Source organism: Pongo abelii, chromosome 22 (genome assembly GCF_028885655.2).
Source record: "Pongo abelii isolate AG06213 chromosome 22, NHGRI_mPonAbe1-v2.0_pri, whole genome shotgun sequence".
Taxonomy (NCBI): Eukaryota; Metazoa; Chordata; class Mammalia; order Primates; family Hominidae; genus Pongo; species Pongo abelii.
Window position 1 is genome coordinate 23,078,821 of NC_072007.2, and position 17,559 is coordinate 23,096,379.

General features: G+C 45.4%; 1 protein-coding gene across 1 annotated transcript; it reads left to right on the forward strand.

Moving 5' to 3' along the window:
- Nucleotides 1–9,922: 9,922 nt before the first annotated feature.
- LOC112130507 (nucleolar complex protein 2 homolog) lies at nucleotides 9,923–12,659 on the forward strand. The gene is given in 2 exon segments (XM_054542816.2): nucleotides 9,923–10,915; nucleotides 10,917–12,659. Coding segments are annotated over 2 exon segments (2,262 nt in total). The 3' UTR covers nucleotides 12,186–12,659.
- Nucleotides 12,660–17,559: the final 4,900 nt, after the last annotated feature.

Sequence of the window (17,559 nt, forward strand, 5' to 3'; positions counted from 1 at the left end):
AAGACTCAAAGTTTAGGTGTGACAGCAGCTGGGAACAGGAATCACCTGGGTGTATCTTCATTCACATGCCTGGTAGTTGATGCTGATTATTTGCCGGGACTTCAGATGGAAACTGGCGAAACTGGCCAAACTTCCTCTGCACACAGGTTATTCTATCCTCCTCACAGCATGTATAGCAGATGGGTTCTAAGAACAAATGTCCTAAGTAGGCAAGGCAGAAATGCAAGGCGTTCTTACCATCTAGCTTGGAGGGTACCATGGCATTACTTCCATTATACTGTATTGGTCAAAACAGTTACAAAATTCTACCCAGCATGACACTACAGGTTTTTCTTTGGGGGCTCAGAACAGTCTCTGCCTGTTTATCTCTTATTCTTTTGCAGGAGTTTTGTGTTACATACAAATAAAAATTTAGAGATATTGTCGTATTTCCCAGCTACCGAAGTCAACTGTGAAGAAAAGGCATTTACATCCCTCTATAGCAGTGCCAAGAAGAGAGGTATACTTGACTAAATAAGCAAGGCAAGATTACTCTTTCCGGACTCTGATTTGGGAGTTAGCAGATAGAACATCAGGCAGAAGTTCCTCTGTTGGTGTCACCTACAAAGCAACAAGCTTGAGAGCTCTGTGTTCCAACTTGGGAGCTAGTCAGTCTCCCAGATGTGGGGATATTTGGAGAGCAGGCTTGGGAAGAAGGCCAAGGAAACAGAAAGGACAGCTCTTAGGATACACTTTACTGAGGATATATCACTCAGACAAGATGCCCAGAAAGTTCAGGATTAATAAAGGTCTAGAGTATTTTGTAACTCACTTCCTATGGAAGTTTATTGTGAGCAACAACATAACAAAGCAGCCTCAATTCTCTAATCCTGCAGAGGGCTAAAGAACACCTATTACTCCCTGGAGCTTAATAGAGATGAAATCTTAGGCTGTAACTGCAGTATACAAGCTTAGGATGACCAGGAAGATGGTTATAATTGTTATACTCTAGTTTAGGTGAAAACTACATGTAAGATATTCTGAGGTCCTTGAGTCGTTAGATGACTAAGGTATTAGTCATCCTGGAAGAAAATCTGGATCGATTAAATGTCAGATGAATTAGATGCACTAAAAATAAAAAGAGAAGCCAGAAAGTTGTCCTAGTAATAATCAGTCCACCCTTGCTTAGCACAGCTCCAATATTACACAGATTTCAGTTACCACAGTTTAGTCCAATGACACCAGTCCCCCAACAACACAGTTCTGATATTAGTTGCTATGGTCTATTAACTATGAATAATTGCATAAAGGAGAAACTTCACTGCTAGACCTTCAACCCATAAATTGCTACGTGTATACCAGAGGCACATTATAATCAGTGACCAATCATGTCACTTCTTTCAATATCTATTGGTGATTGGTCACCACACATCTTTTTTTTTTTTTTTTTTTTTTTTTTTGAGACAGAGTCTTGTGTCTCGCTCTGTCGCCAGGCTGGAGTGCAGTGGCGCGATCTCGGCTCACTGCAACCTCCGCCTCCCAGGTTCAAGTGATTCTCCTGCCTCAGCCTCCTGAGTAGCTGGGACTGCAGGCAGGTGCCACCATGCCCGGCTAATTTTTGTATTTTTAGTAGAGACAGAGTTTCACCATGTTGGCCAGGATGGTCTCGATCTCTTGACCTCGTGATCCGCCTGCATCAGCCTCCCAAAGTGCTGGCATTACAGGTGTGAGCCACCGCACCCGGCCCCACATCTTTAATTCAATTCACACACTGGCAGCAAACCATGTAGCTGTGTTTTTTCCTTTTCTTCCAGTGATAAACCTGCATAACATTTTCAAAAATGGCTAATCAAAAGAAAAAAATTGGCCAACAGTGAAATGTCACAAAGATAAAAGCACAGCAAATAAACAAAAATAGAGAACTCTGAATGCTAGTTAATTTTACGCATCAACTTGGCTAAGCTAAGGGATGTCCAGACAGCTGGTAAAACATTAGTTCTGGTGTGTCTGTGAGGGTGTTTGCAAAAGACATTACCATGTAAATGAGTAGACTGAGTAAAGATCAGATCACCCTCACCAATGTGGGCATCATCTGATAGAACAAGAAGGTGGAGGAAGGGCAAATGTACTCCCTCTGTTTGAGCTGGGACATCCATCTTCTCCAGCACTTGGACACTGGCACTGTGGTTCTCCAGCCTTGGACTTGGACTTTGGACTGAATTATTCCACTGGTTTTCTTGGTTCTCCAGAATGCAGATGTTGGAACTTCTCAGCCTCTCTAATTGTGTAAGCCAATTTCCATAATAAAATAAATCTTCATATATACCTATATAAATCTTTATATATCTTGTAAATCTTCATATATATAAGATAAAATAAATATTTATGTCTCTGTGTGTGTGCGTATACTGTTTTCTGGAGAATGCTGACTAATATACTCTGAAAGTGAAATTCAAATTGAGTGTAAATGGAGTTATGGAAGAAATAGCTATCGGAGGTAATCTGCCACTGTTTAAGGTATCCCAGAGGAACTTAGGGAAGGCAGACTTAACAACATAAATGAAAATAGATGTGTTCATTCATTTTAGGATAAAGATGTCCCAGGAAAATGACACTGGCAAAACAAAACAAAACAAACAAAATTCACATTAAAGGAATTATCAGAGGTATTTCATGATATTGAAAGCACAAAGAATAAATAGTTGGAAGCTGATTCAAACTTAGACAGGAGAATGACAGTTTGTCAAGGTATAGCTCACTCTGCACTGTAAGTACTACGAGAAGAGGAGGGCCAGCATCATTCAAACTATACTCCGTAAGATTTTTACAAAGAAATAAAATATTGATTCATGTTTCTGATGTTTTAAATTACAGTATACTAAATATTAGTTTTAGCATTTTTGAAAATGTTCCTGTACATTTATACCCTACAATAGTTTTTAACGTTTCGACAAAATATTTTTAAAAGTCACAGAACAGTCGGAATGTTCCCCTTTGATGCACGAGATCATGTTCCATTTTCTGTTTGCAGTCATTTCTGTGGTCCCTCATTGGCATCAAAGCAGGGCCTCCCTATATATCTGTTCGAGGAAGTGACTGTGGGAAGGGAAATGAAATGGTAGTGGAGTGAAGCAAAACTGCAAGGACCACGATTGAGTGGCTGTGAAGAACAAGGCTGGAGATGGTAATCATTGTGCCTAGCAAAGAGAAAGGTAAAAAAGCTCTGAATCTTTCAGATTGTGCTGATTTACACATGATCTTTTAAAGACGGGTTAATCCTCACAAAGGAACAGTATAATTATTTAAGAAAAATCAGATGTGTGAAATATGGGATGCGATGGTGCACCAAGATTTGATAATTGGTGATATGATCGGAGAGACAAGCACACAGACCATTGTGGGTCTGCCTCAAAGGAACACTTCTTAGTCTCATGCCATCTCATATGCCAGTTACTCATGATCTTTTAAAGACAGGTTAATCCTCATTGAGGATTTGCCTCTGATGACAAATGTCTTCTTTAGGAGATGTTAGTTCAGTGATGTTATTTCAGCATTCAGGCCAACAAAGGCAGTCAGAAGAGGAATGCATGCCAGGTGTCCTAGAGGTCAGTAAAAAAGAAGAACTTGGTCTAGGGGAAGAATTATGAACGAGAGACTGCAGCAGAGCTAGAAGATGGTGCCCAGCAGAAGAGAATTGGAACAGATGGATTCCTGCTCTTTTAGAGCTTCAATGATGAAGTCTATTGTTCTGTGGTTTGAGGAATGCTCATCATTCACCATAGCTGGTTAACATAATTTATTAAGTTGAATCAAGTACAAAAGGAAAAAGTCCTTTATAATAGGCCAGATTCCATGAGTGGAAACTCCTTGGAGTCAAACTGGGAGAAAATACGTCTCAGTGTTAAAGACTTTCACGAGACTTCTTCCATTCCACTTTCCACCCCTCCTTAAATCACTCGCCAAGGAATTGCTTTGCTGGACACTAAAGTGGCCACAAATGTGTTAATAAGAAAACATCAGAATATAAAATTAATCATTGTCTCTTTCAGTTAACTTTTTGGAGTGTGTGTGCAGGGTTAAAGGACAGATGCTATTAAGATGATAAACATCAGCCAGGCACGGTGGCTCACGCCTGTAATCCCAGCACTTTGGGAGGCTGAGGCAGACGGATAACCTGATGTTGGGAGTTCCAGACCAACCTGACCAACATGGAGAAACCCCGTCTCTACTAAAAATACAATATTAGCCGGGCATTGTGGCGCATGCCTGTTATCCCAGCTACTCCAGAGGCTGAGGCAGGAGAATTGCTTGAACCCAGGAGGCAGAGGTTGTGGTGAGCCGAGATCGCGCCATTGCACTCCAGCCTGGGCAACAAGAGCACAACCCCATTTAAAAAAAAAAAAAAAAGAAAGAAAGAAAATAAAAACATAATAAACATCACTGAAAAGTCTGGAAGTACTACCAGTTTCTATGACCAATAGCTTTCCAAACAGCTGTAATTATTTGAAGGTCAATGAACTAAAAATGTCCATGTATCAGCTTTAGGCAAAAAGGTCATTAATGCTTTAGGGGACTGTAATAAGTCTAGAAGAGGCTAATTTGACTCTCACCTTCTGCAGTTCTCTATCTGATCACCCTGAGATCCTCTTCAACTGCCAGGCTCCTGGAAGGTCAGAGTCAAGCCAGTGACTGACTCCCTGACCAGCCACACAGAGCCTAAAGTTACAACCTACCTGGATTGGCAACATCTTCTATGACTTATGTAGCCCCATCCTTGGATGAAGTTGCCACCCACCCAATCCTCCCCCAAAAGATCAGTCTTCCATGCTAGCCATGAAAAAAGAGAGGCAATGACAGTTTTTATTCCATCAGTGTTTGAAAAAAGTCTGCAACTTCTATACAGGTCTCTCAAAGCATCTAGGATTCCAGGGATGGATAGAAAATCCTTCAATCACAACAGAATTCCTGTTTTGCTCTTTAAAAAAGGAGAAAGGACAGGCTGATGGATGCTATGGGTGCTTAGACTCACATGTTGTCCATAAAGTGGGGACTGTCCTCTAATTCTAAAGGAATAGCTTTGGTGACCGTTTTGCCATTGGTGCCATCTCTCAGGAAACTGATAATAAACTACAATATTTTAAGCTTGTACTATATCCAGGAGATACGTAGATATATATATATATATGTTATTTAAATTCCACAAGTGTACAATGTAGGTATTATTTTCATTGCACAAATATGATAAATGAGACAATAATTTTCTCAAAGACACTCAATTAAGCTGCCTGACTGCCAAGAGTTTCAGGCAATAAGATTTAGATTCCTTTAGTTCATCATCTTCTAAAGACGATGCTTTAATCATTGTTTAGCTGGTTACTGATCATACTGTTCTTTAAGCCCTTCCCTATGTGATGTGAAAAATCTGCTTCTAAGCATATCTGAAACTTTTTTTAATTTTCAATTCTTTTTAGAGGTGGAGTCTCACTATGTTGCCCAGCCTGGAGTGCCATGGCCATTCACAGGAGTGATCATAGTGCACTGCAGAGTCAAACTCCTCAACTCAAGAGATCCTCCCACCTCAGCCTCCTGAGTACAGGCTATAGGCATGTGCCACCGTGCCCAGCCATAGCTTGAGGTTTTCACCTACAATAACTGAAGTTCCTACCTTGCCACTTCAGACCATCTACTAAGAAGTCATAGGTATTAATTCAGGGAAAGAAATGCCTGGCTGCAAATAATTCCCTTCAATGGACTTGAAGATAGTTCTGTTAGTGTCTTCCAAGCATAGTTTTCAACTCAGATCCAGTGTTCATGCAATACTCCTTATCTACTGTGTCTTTGTTTCCAATAGTAATAACACATGAACTTAGAATAAATATGCTGTCTTTTTAAGAATTTACATCCGGGTGTGGTGGCTCATGCCTGTAATCCCAGCATTTTGGGAGGCCAAGGTCGGTGGATCACAAGGTCAGAAGATTGAGACCATCCTGGCCAACATGGTGAAACCCTGACTCTAGTAAAAATTAGCCAGGTGTGGTGGCGTGCACCTGTAGTCCCAGCTAATCAGCAAGCTGAGGCAGGAGAATCGCTTGAACCCCGGAGGTGGAGCTTGCAGTGAGCCGAGATCGTGCCACTGCACTCCAGCCTGGGTGACAGAGCAAGACTCTGTCTCAAAAAAAAAAAAAAAAAAGAATTTACATTAGTGTATGAATACAAAGACTGAAAAATGTATTCGAAAGATTTATTATTTAAGAGATTCATTATGAGAGAGTTTAAAGATGAAAGAAATTCATCAAAGGGTTTGTATTTTTCAAGAAGAAAGTATGACATCATCTAAATACATATTGCTGGGTTAAATGTTCTTTCCACCGTAAGAGAAAAATCTATTCTCTTTTGTCCTAGTGTAAAACTCAGGACTTCTGCAGCTGCCCTTGTCTCTGAAATCTTCAACTTGCCACCCTTACAGTTCCAAACACACACCCTACCTCACACCCCATGCAGAGTTACTCTGCGTCCACACAGCTGAGCTCCATGTGGTGTTTTAACAGTCATAGGATTTAATTCCCACATCTTGTTCTGAAAGCTGAGATTTATAATTCCAATAAAGATTTCAACAGAAAGATGAGGGTAAATAACTCAGAGGAACTTATTTATTTATTTATTTTGAGACACAGTCTGGCTTTGTCGCCCAGGCTGAAGTGCTGTGGCATGATCCCGGCTCACTGCAACCTCCACCTCCGGGGTTCAAGCGATTCTCCTGCCTCAGCCTCCCGAGTAGCTGGGATTATAGGTGTGCATAAACACATCCAGCTAAATTTTGTATTTTTAGTAGAGACGGGGTTTCATTATGTTGGTAAGGCTGGTCTCAAACTCCTGACCTCATGATCCACCCACCTCAGCCTCCCAAAGTGTTGGGATTACAGGTGTAAGCCACTGCGCCCGGCCCTTCATAACAATGTATTATCTCTGAAATTCCCTTTCACAACAGTGACCTTGATTTGAAATTAAAAAAAAAAAATCAGGCAAATCTGTTAAGACATAATAAATAGAGAGTGGTTAAGACACTCTGAAAACAGATATCAAGGACCTCAACTTCTAATGTTTACTTTTAATCATTTTAACAAGCAAACTTTACAAGATTAGTGAGGTTCTGGTGTAAGAGATGTTTTCATAGTCCCTGAATGAGCCTCACCAGGCTTCCCATTAAAATGTGGCAGGGATGAGAGTGCACCTCACCACTGCAGAGCCCAGAATGGAGGCTCCCCTAGTTTCAGAACTTGGGAACAGTTTCCACCACTTGGCCTATCAAACACTCAGACTCAACGACGAAACCCAACTGGTGGCTCAGACCTAGAAATGGAGTAAATCTGTTGGCCTGAATAAAAGGTCAAAAATATTTTGTACATTTCTGCAGAAAACTGGACTTCTCTTCATCTATTGCAGGCATTGTTTTTATAGGCAAACAGAATGAGGTCTTCTATCTCTTTCTGATTCCCCACTCACCTCCCCAAATCCTAAGTCCTCTCTCATACATTATATGTTCTATTTTTCACCCCTCTATAACAGTCTAAAAAGGATAACTGTGGAAGTAAGATATGCCTATTAGGGAACATCTGGAAAATCAGAAAACTACAAAAAAGAAATAATCACCAGAGACACCTGATTTTCCTATTTCAGCCACTTCACTGCTCAGGCTGTTCAGCAGCCCTTGCGCTGCCTGCCAGTTCTGGTCTCCTTGCCTGCCCGTCCTCCTGGACGACCGTTCCATATTCTTCTCTTCTTCAAACCTCAACATTTCCTCTCTGCTTCTCACTCTCAGCTGAACGCTTCAATTTTGATACAGGTGAAATCAGAATGGATCATTCTACAAAATGCAGCAGGCACAGACATCTGTCTCCATGCACTCGGCTTTCCCTGGTTTCTAGGGCCAACCCCCCACTTTGCACTGGATCCTGTTCCCCACTCCTCCTAAAGGACTTTGCTCCTGGAATTATTTCCATTCCTGCCTCATTAGTTTTTCTTCTTTTTTAATGAGTCCTTGCCAAGAAAAATGATGTACTGTAACATCTTGAATTGCAACTTCTAAAAACTTCCCATTTTCCTGATTCCTCAATATCTCCACAAACAGTCTGTGGGCACCTTTCCCAGATGACCAGGTACACCAATGTGACAAGGCTGGTCCCTGTCACAAGTCCCCCTTCTTGCTCTCCCCTGACCATGGCCTAGGGACATTTAAGCACACCCGTGATATCCCCTCCTGCCTTTGCTGGTGAACCCCACCCTGATGTCCAATAAAGGCAACTGTCCACAGGAACCTGCTTGCCCTTGGCTCCCCACCTGCTTGGCTGAGCCCGCTTTGTTGGTGCTCTGCCCAGGTGATCCCCACAAGGTATGTCGTGCCTCCCTCTTTGGAACCTGTGAGTACAGTAAATCCTTTATTCATATGCCTTCCCAATATCATCTCCACAGCCTATTGGAATGTTCCTTAAGGGCTCCACAAGGGGTACTTAATCCCTTATTTATAACACATACCTCCATCTTAAAAAAGCCCTCTCTTGAACCTATATCTTTCTCAGCTCCTACCCAATTTTAAGCTTCCCATTTCCAAGAAAAGTGCTTGCAAGAGTTGTTCACATTCGCTCTGCGTCGCCCGCCCCGCCTCCCGAGAGGTTTCGGGGACTAGACGTTGGATGTGGATCCTTCCAGCGCCGCGCCCCGGGTCCGCCTCCGCCTCCAAGAAGCCCCCCAGGCCCCGCCGTCCTCCTCCTCCGGGAAGCGCCCCCGCCCCCCCCGCCCCGGCCTAGCCCTCCTCCTCCTCCAGGAAGCCCCCACTAGGCCTCGCCTTCCTCCTCCTCCGGGAAGCCCCCCAGGCCTTGCCCTCCTCCTCCGAGAAGCTCCCCCAGGCCTCGCCTTCCTCCTCCTCCAGGAAGCCCCCCCAAGGCCTCGCCCTCCTCTTCCTCCTCCGAGAAGCCCTCCAGGCCTCGCCCTCCTCCTCCCCCGGGAAGCCCCCCTAAGCCTCGCCCTCCTCCTCCTCCTCCGAGAAGCCCCCCCAGGCCTCTCCCTCCTCCTCCCCCGGAAGCACCCCCGCTCCCCCAACCCCCTAACTTGCTCTCTTCCGGGGAGCCCCGGGGCCCCGCGGCACCAAGAGGCCGAATGGGACCCCAGGCCTCTTGCCTCGCATCCGCCTCACGCGCCCCTTCAGCGCCAGGTCTGGGGGATCCGCGCCTGTGCCCCGGGGCGCCCCTGTCGCGGGGTTTGGCTGTCCAGGCCCGGGGGCCCGGGTGTCAGGCTGGTAGCGGGAAGGAAGGCGCCGGCCTCCCCACCACCTTCACCCCGTGCGGCGTCCCCGGGAAGGGCCGCGGAAGAGCCGCCATGGGCACCTAGAGGGCCGTGGATGGGGAGCGCCCTGCCTGGTGTTCGTGGCGCTGGCCCGGTCTCCGCGGTAGGAGGCGAAGCCAGCCTGGCCCTCAGGTCGCCCGTCTTTTGTCGAGCTGGCGACATCAGTGCGGTTCCCACCACCACTCACGTTTTCTCCTGGACGCTCTGCTTTTTATTGTTGATTTGTGGGAGCTCTTTGCATAGAGGCCCCGCCGTCACAGCCTGGCGTCCTCGCAGGTGCGTGCCCTTGGAACGCCGGGTGGGCTGCGGGCGCGGCGGGACTCCTGGTCTCTCTTCCCCGGGGCGGACACCGGCGTCGCCTCGTCCTACGGAGCCGGGCGCCGAGCGGGAGGCGCATCTGGTTCCCACCGGGGTTGCCCGCACCGAGCACGTGAACACGCCCTCCAGCCCGGGGGCCGCCGGCGCTGCGGTCGGAGAACCATAGAGCCACTCGGCTGGGCGTGGCGCGGCGGGGCGGGGAACGGGGCGGGGCCTGGGCGGTGAAAGGGCTCAGCCGCGCGGCATTCTGGGGCCGGAAGTGGGGCGCACGCTGGGGGCTGGTATCATGGCAGCTGAGCGGAGCCGCAAGAGGCTCCTGGTGGAGCTGACGGTGGACGAGTTCCTAGCTTCGGGCTTTGACTCCGAGTCTGAATCCGAGTCCGAATCCGAGTCCGAAAACTCCCCAGAAGCGGAGACGCGGGAGGCACGCGAGGCTGCCTGGAGTCCGGATGAGCCGGGCGGGAGCCCCTCGGCCAGCCGGCGTAAAGGCCGTGCTTCTGAGCACAAAGATCAGCTCTCTCAGCTGAAGGACAGAGACCCCGAGTTCTACAAGTTCCTGCAGGAGAATGACCAGAGCCTGCTAAACTTCAGTGACTCGGACAGCTCTGAGGAGGAAGAGGAGCCGTTCCACTCCCTGCCAGATGTGCTGGAGGAAGCCAGTGAGGAGGAGGATGGAGCGGAGGAGGGGGAAGATGGGGACAGAGTCCCCAGAGGGCTGAAGGGGAAGAAGAATTGTGTTCCTGTGACCCTCGCCATGGTTGAGAGATGGAAGCAGGCAGCAAAGCAACGCTTCATTCCAAAGCTGTTCCATGAAGTGGTACAGGCGTTCCAAGCAGCTGTGGCCACCACCCAAGGGGACCAGGAAAGTGCTGAGGCCAACAAATTCCAGGTCATGGACAATGCTGTGTTCAATGCTCTGGTCACCTTCTGCATCAGAGACCTTATTGGCTGTCTCCAGAAGCTGCTGTTTGGAAAGGCGGCAAAGGACAGCAGCAGGATGCTGCAGCCGTCCAGCAGCCCACTCTGGGGGAAGCTCCGTGTGGACATCAAAGCGTACCTGGGCTCGGTCATACAGCTGGTGTCCTGTCTGGCGGAGACGACGGTGTTGGCAGCCGTGCTGAGGCACGTCAGCATGCTGGTGCCTTGCTTCCTGACCTTCCCCAAGCAGTGCCGCATGCTGCTCAAGAGAATGGTGGTCGTATGGAGCACAGGGGAGGAGTCCCTGCGGGTGCTGGCTTTCCTGGTCCTCAGCAGAGTCTGCTGGCACAAGAAGGACACTTTTCCTTGGCCCCGTCCTCAAGCAAATGTATATCATGTATGTGAGGATCTGCAAGTTCACCTCGCCTGGTGCCCTCCCCTTCATCAGTTTCATGCAGCGGACCCTGACAGAGCTGCTGGCCCTGGAGCCAGGTGTGGCCTACCAGCACGCCTTCTTCTACATCCGCCAGCTCGCCATACACCTGTGCAACGCCATGACCACCTGCAAGAAGGAAATGTACCAGTCTGTGTACAACTGGCAGTACGTGCACTGCCTCTTCCTGTGGTGCCGGGTCCTGAGCACTGCGGGCCCCAGTGAAGCCCTCCAGCCCTTGGTCTACCCCCTTGCACAGGTCATCATTGGCTGTATCAAGCTCATCCCCACTGCCTGCTTCTACCCACTGCGAATGCACTGCATCCGTGCCCTGACGCTGCTCTCGGGGAGCTCGGAGGCCTTCATCCCAAGGCTGCCTTTCATCCTGGAGATATTCCGGCAGGTCGACTTCAACAGGAAGCCGGGGCACATGAGCTCCAAGCCCATCAACTTCTCCGTGATCCTGAAGCTGTCCAGTGTCAACCTGCAGGAGAAGGCGTACCGGGACGGCCTGGTGGAGCAGCTGTACGACCCCACCCTGGAGTACCTGCACAGCCAGGCACACTGCGTCGGTTTCCCGGAGCTGGCGCTGCCTGTGGTCCTGAAGCTGAAGTCGTTCCTCCGGGAGTGCAAGGTGGTCAACTAGTGCCGGCAGGTGCAGCAGCTGCTTGGGAAGGTTCAGGAGAACTCGGAACACATCTGCAGCCGCTGCCAGAGAGTTTCCTTCGGCGTCTCTGACCAGCAGGCAGTGGAAGCCTGGGAGAAGCTGACCCGGGAAGAGGGGACCCCCCTGACCTTGTACTACAGCCACTGGCGCAAGCTGCATGACCGGGAGATCCAGCTGGAGATCAGTGGCAAAGAGCGGCTGGAAGACCTGAACTTCCGTGAGGTCAAACGAAGGAAGGTGGCTGACAGGAAGGATGAGGACAGGAAGCAATTTAAAGACCTTTTTGACCTGAACAGCTCTGAAGAGGATGACACGGAGGGATTCTTGGAGAGAGGGATACTGGGGCCCATGAGCACTCGGCATGGGGTGGAAGAGGATGAAGAGGACGAGGAGGAGGGCGAGGAGGACAGCAGCAAGTCGGAGGATGGAGACCCAGACGCAGAGGCAGGGCTGGCCTCTGGGGAGCTGCAGCGGCTAGCCCAGGGGCTGGAGGACGACCTGGAGGATCTGCAGCTCTCAGAGGAGGACTGAAGCAGCCCATCTGAGGGGCCTGTAGGGGCTGCCAGGCTGGTGGCCAGTGTTTCCACCTCTCTGGCAGTCAGGCCTAGAGGCTGGCATCTGTGCAGTTGGGGGAGGCAGTAGACAGGGGACAGGCTTTATTATTTATTTTTCAGCATGAAAGACCAAACATACCGAGAGCTGGGCTGGGCTGGGCTGGCGTGGCTGCTGAAGCCCCACAGCTGTGGGCTGTTGAAGTCAGCTCCAGGGGAGCTGACCTTGACGTCAGCAGACCGAGACCAGTCCCACTTCCAGGGGGAGGCCTGCAGGTCCCTGGCCCCTTCCATCACCTCTGCCTTCCCTCTGCAGACCTCGTCCATCCGCACCAGGCTCTGCATTCACTGCCCGAAATCTTTGGAAATTTGTTCCTTTCCTTTGAAGTCACATTTTCCTTTAAAATTTTTTGTTTTGCATCCAAAACTGAAAGAAATAAAGCTGTGGGAGGCAGGGCCATTGTAAAAAAAAAAAAAGAAAAAAAAAAGAGTTGTTCACATTCAACATTTTTTCTTTTCTTCTCTCTTCAACCCACTCCAACGTGGGCAACAAGCACACTCAAGTTGCTAAATCCAATGATTGATGTTCAGTCCTGAGGTAATTTGACCTTGCAGCATCTTTTTGAGTCTGTGGGTCATGCTGTCCATTGTCACACAATTTACTCCCTTGGCTTTTTTATGACACCTCCTCACATTTGCTTGGCTTTCAGTCTACTTCATTGGCTCTTTCTTTGGCTGGATCTTTATGTTCCCAACTAGAACCTGTTACATAATTTGCAGGGTGCAGTGCAGAATGAAAATGCAGGGCTCTTATTCAAAAATTATTAAAACTTTCAAGATAGAGCAGAGCACTCAACGAAGCATGGGGCCCTTCTAAGCAAGAGGTTTTGCATGATTGCAAAGATCTTGTGCCCATGAAGCCCTGTTCCCATCCTCAGAATGCAGCAAAGCACCTGCTCAGTACTCATCTATAAATGATCTCGTCCAACCCAACTGGCTTTAGATGCCACATTCAGGAACAAGCTTCACATCTTACCTTCAACACCAATCTCTCCATTTTAACAAATATTCAACTGTCTATTCTCCATGTGCACTGAATATATGAAGTGCACTCAAACTTAATATGTCCAAAATGGAACTTTCATTTCCCACCCAAATTCTTCCCATAGTTTTCCCCATGTCAATAAATACCAACTCCATTTTTCCAGTTATTCAGGCCAAAATCATTATAGCCATCCTGAATTTTGCACTTTTCTCTCACATTCCACATTCAATCCACCAAATTCTGCAAGCTCTACCTTCAAAATATTTCCTAAATCTGACCAGTCACGACCTTCACCACTTGCAACCCCGGTACAAGTTTCTGTCCTGAGTCACCTAGTCTTCTAGTGTCATAGGCCTCTTGGCTTTCACTTCTGCCCTTGACAGTCTATTTGCCACACAGCCATCAGTTATCTTTTTAAAATGTAAGTCATAGTTTGTCACTTTCAAATCGCAAAGTTGAAACCTTTGAATGCCTTCCAACCTCACTCATCATTTTCTGTTAAGTCTTCAAAATATGGCCTAAAAAACTCTATGTAGCCAGCTTCTGGCTACCTCTCCACCCTCAGCTCCTATCACTACCCCCTCAGTCACTTCATCAGCCACATTGGCTTTCTTGCTGCTCCTCACTTTCCTTTGCCCTGTGGTTTTCTCTGTCTGGAACACTCTTCACTCAGATATTTGAATGACTCACTTTCTCAATTCAATCAGACTTCAATTTACATGGCACCTCCTCAGAAAGCCTTCTGTACTGAACATAAATCTCAGCTTCCCTTGACTGTTTCCTTTGTTTAAAAGGTGGCACCCCTCTCCTGAACGTGGACCATGCCACACCACTGCCATCTTTGTTGAGTCCCCAGAACTGTCAGTAATCTGCAAAAGTCCCATTAGTTCCAAGTCTCCACTCACCTCTGATGAAATGTCACATAACAGAGAATGGGATCTGCCTTCCTGGCCCACCATCTAAAAGCCCAACAATGTATTCCTGAAGAACAGGGCATTTGCTCTTCATGAGCAACAGAAAACAGGAGCCACGAAGAGCCAGGCAGCAAAGGGCAGAGATAGATCTAGACAGATGATGAAGAATAACCAGTATACACCCTCTGTCCTCTTAATCTGTTTTGTTGCAGACTGATGTTTTATTCTATGTCTATGCATATGCACATATGCATGTACGTATACATGTGTGCAACTTGATAGCAAAGATCCCATCTTGTATGTTCATTGTCATATCACCAGCTCCTAGAGCAGTAACTGTCACATATTAAATATTCAGCAAATATTCTTTTGAGAGAATGAATGAAGATGCAATGCTATTGAATACATTCACAATTTCTCACCTTGTTCTTTTCACTCAACACAATCACTTTGGGTTGTTTTTTGGTGTGTGTGACAAGTATTCTTCTAAAAGAAATTATGATTTCTTTAAGGAATCTAGTCTAAATACACATGAAAGGAAAGGGACTACTGAACTAAATTATTTCAGCAAGACATTTAGAGAGTATTAGTGATTTTATAATAAATAATGCTATCATGTGATTTAAGTGTTCAAAGAAAAAAGATGATGCTTTTCCTATTTGTAGTTCAAAAAAAAGATTTCAACAATAACAATGTGAGTCAAACCCAAGGATGATTATCGATGACTAGAACTATTAGAAAAAGCATTCGACAGGCAGTAAAGAAGGGTGGGAAGTTCAGAGTAATCACATAAACAAAGAAAGGAACTATCTAGAAGGCAGACCCATCGGGGGAGGGAAATTTCAACGGAAGAAGACTGGACCTACCACCCTGTTACCTGGGAAATAAGTAAGGCCACAGGGCCAGGAGTAAAAAAGACTTGATACTTTTCAGAGAACAAAAAGTCTGTCTTTGTTAATGGAAATACATGTAATGCACAGTAGTTTGAGAGATGCTAATGGGTTTTTTTTTATTGCTTTTCTTTGTCAATTACAAATTGCTTATTCCTGAAGATGAAACTAAAATGAGCCATTGAGTAAATTACTTCCAAAACAAGCTGGTGGAAAACGTGTAAACCTGTAAGTAATATTAAATCCTTACATGTTTTATAGGAATTTAGACTCCAGGCACAAATAATGTTTTATACCGATAATGACTATACATTTTTTAACTTACTACATAAAATTATATATGTTATAGTCCAGGCACAGTGGTTCACGCTTCTAGTCCCAGCACTTTAGGAGGTCAAGGCAGGAGGATCGCTTAAGGCCGTGAGTTTGAGATCAGCCTTGGCAACATAGCAAGACCCTATCTCTACAAAAAATAAATAAATAAATTAGCCAGGAGTGGTGGTACACACCTGTAGTCCCAGCTACTTGGGAGGCTGAGATAAGAGGATCACTTGAGCCCAGGACTTCAAGGTTGCAGTTAGCTATAATCATGCCATGTACTTTAGCCTAGGTGACAGGGCAATATCCTATCTCTTAAAAAAAAAAAAGTACTGGTTGGGCGCAATGGCTCAAGCCTGTAATCCCAGCACTTTGGGAGACCTCATGATCTCTTGACCTCTTCAACATGGTGAAACCCCGTTTCTACTAAAAATACAAAAATTAGCTGGGCATGGTGACACACACCTGTAGTCCCAGCTACTTGGGAGGCTGAGGCAGGAAAATCGCTTGAACCTAGGAGTGGAGGTTGCAGGGTTGCACTGAGCCGAGATCACACCATTGCACTCCAGCCTGGCGACAGAGTGAGACTCCGTCTCAAAAAAAAAAAAAAAGGCATTATTGAAAGTTTAGAACATAGCAATAAACAAAAGAAGAAAATATAAATCAAAACAAAAACAGCCACTGTAAATGTTTTAGTTTATAATATTTCAGATTTTTTTCTACTAAGTAAATATATGATTATGAAAAGTTGTACTCATTACTGCTTAATATCCTGTTTTGTTGATGAAATAATTTTTCATGAATATTTAGCAGTGTAATTATATTATTGTCTCTTTTAAGCCAATTCTATAACATAAATAACACATTATTAAAAATTAATCCATCACTGCAGTTTAAAAGTTAAAGAAAAAAAAACAAAATTCAACTTGGTCATAGCATATTAGTATTTTAATTTGAGACTGGATGGATTTGCTAATATTTTACTCATAACGTAATTGTAGGTTTTTTATTGTGGGATATTTGTCAGGTTTTTATTTCAGGGCTAAGCTAATTTATAAAATAAATTAGGATATTATACATTATACATAAATTAGGATTGTTTTCTATGCTTTAAAACAATGTTTTTCAAATTATCTGTGTGAAATCCTTTTTTGCAGTTTCCCATCCATCATGTACTGCTATTTTGGTTAAAACAAAACAAAAAGAAATTAGTAGAAAAGTAAAATAAGAAGCCACAAACAATCAAAATAAAAGTTTAATTTCTTTATGATTACATTCAAATAGACACTAAATTACTCTACCAAATTGCTGTAAAAGTCTCTAAATGCTGACTCTCATTGCTATATTTATCACGAACTTGTAACAAATAGTTCATGACCACCAGAAGCCCATGGACCACACTTTGAATAGTGCTGCTTGAAGAAGACGCTTACTATGTTTAATGATGCACATTTATCAGCAAAAAAAAAAAAAAAAAATGCTGTTGAAATATTACCACAATATGTGAATTTTCATTTATTTACAAATCATATCTCTAATTAAAATTATTTTAATAATATTCTGTATGCTTAGATTTTAAGTGCTCAGCATCCTAAAGACCTCATCTTTTTTTTTTTTTTTTTTTTTTTTTTTTTTGAGATGGAGTCTTGCGTCTCGCTCTGTCGCCCAGGCTGGAGTGCAGTGGCCTGATCTCCACTCACTGCAAGCTCTGCCTCCCGGGTTCACGCCATTCTCCTGCCTCAGCCTTCCGAGTAGCTGGGACTACAGGTGCCTGCCACCATGCCCGGCTAATTTTTTGTATTTTCAGTAGAGACGGGGTTTCACTGTGTTAGCCAGGATGGTCTCGATCTCCTGACCTCGTGATCCGCCTGCTTCAGCCTGCCAAAGTGCTGGGATTACAGGCCTGAGCCACCGCGCCTGGCCGACCTCATCCTTTTATTAGTTAATTCACAGGTACAATATCCAATTAAGATAAGGTTTGCTATTGCTGATACTGTGTATGGATCTCTATTTTCCAGTAACATTTCTATCACTTAAAATTACTGAGCCAATGCTTTTCATATCTGATTAGATCATCCTTGTGTTTGACTCATAATGTGATTGATGAAATCTTTTCCTTGAACTACAAATAGGAAAAGCATCATCTAGTAGTGCTCTGTCTTCAATCTGTGGCTTCTCTTCAGGAAT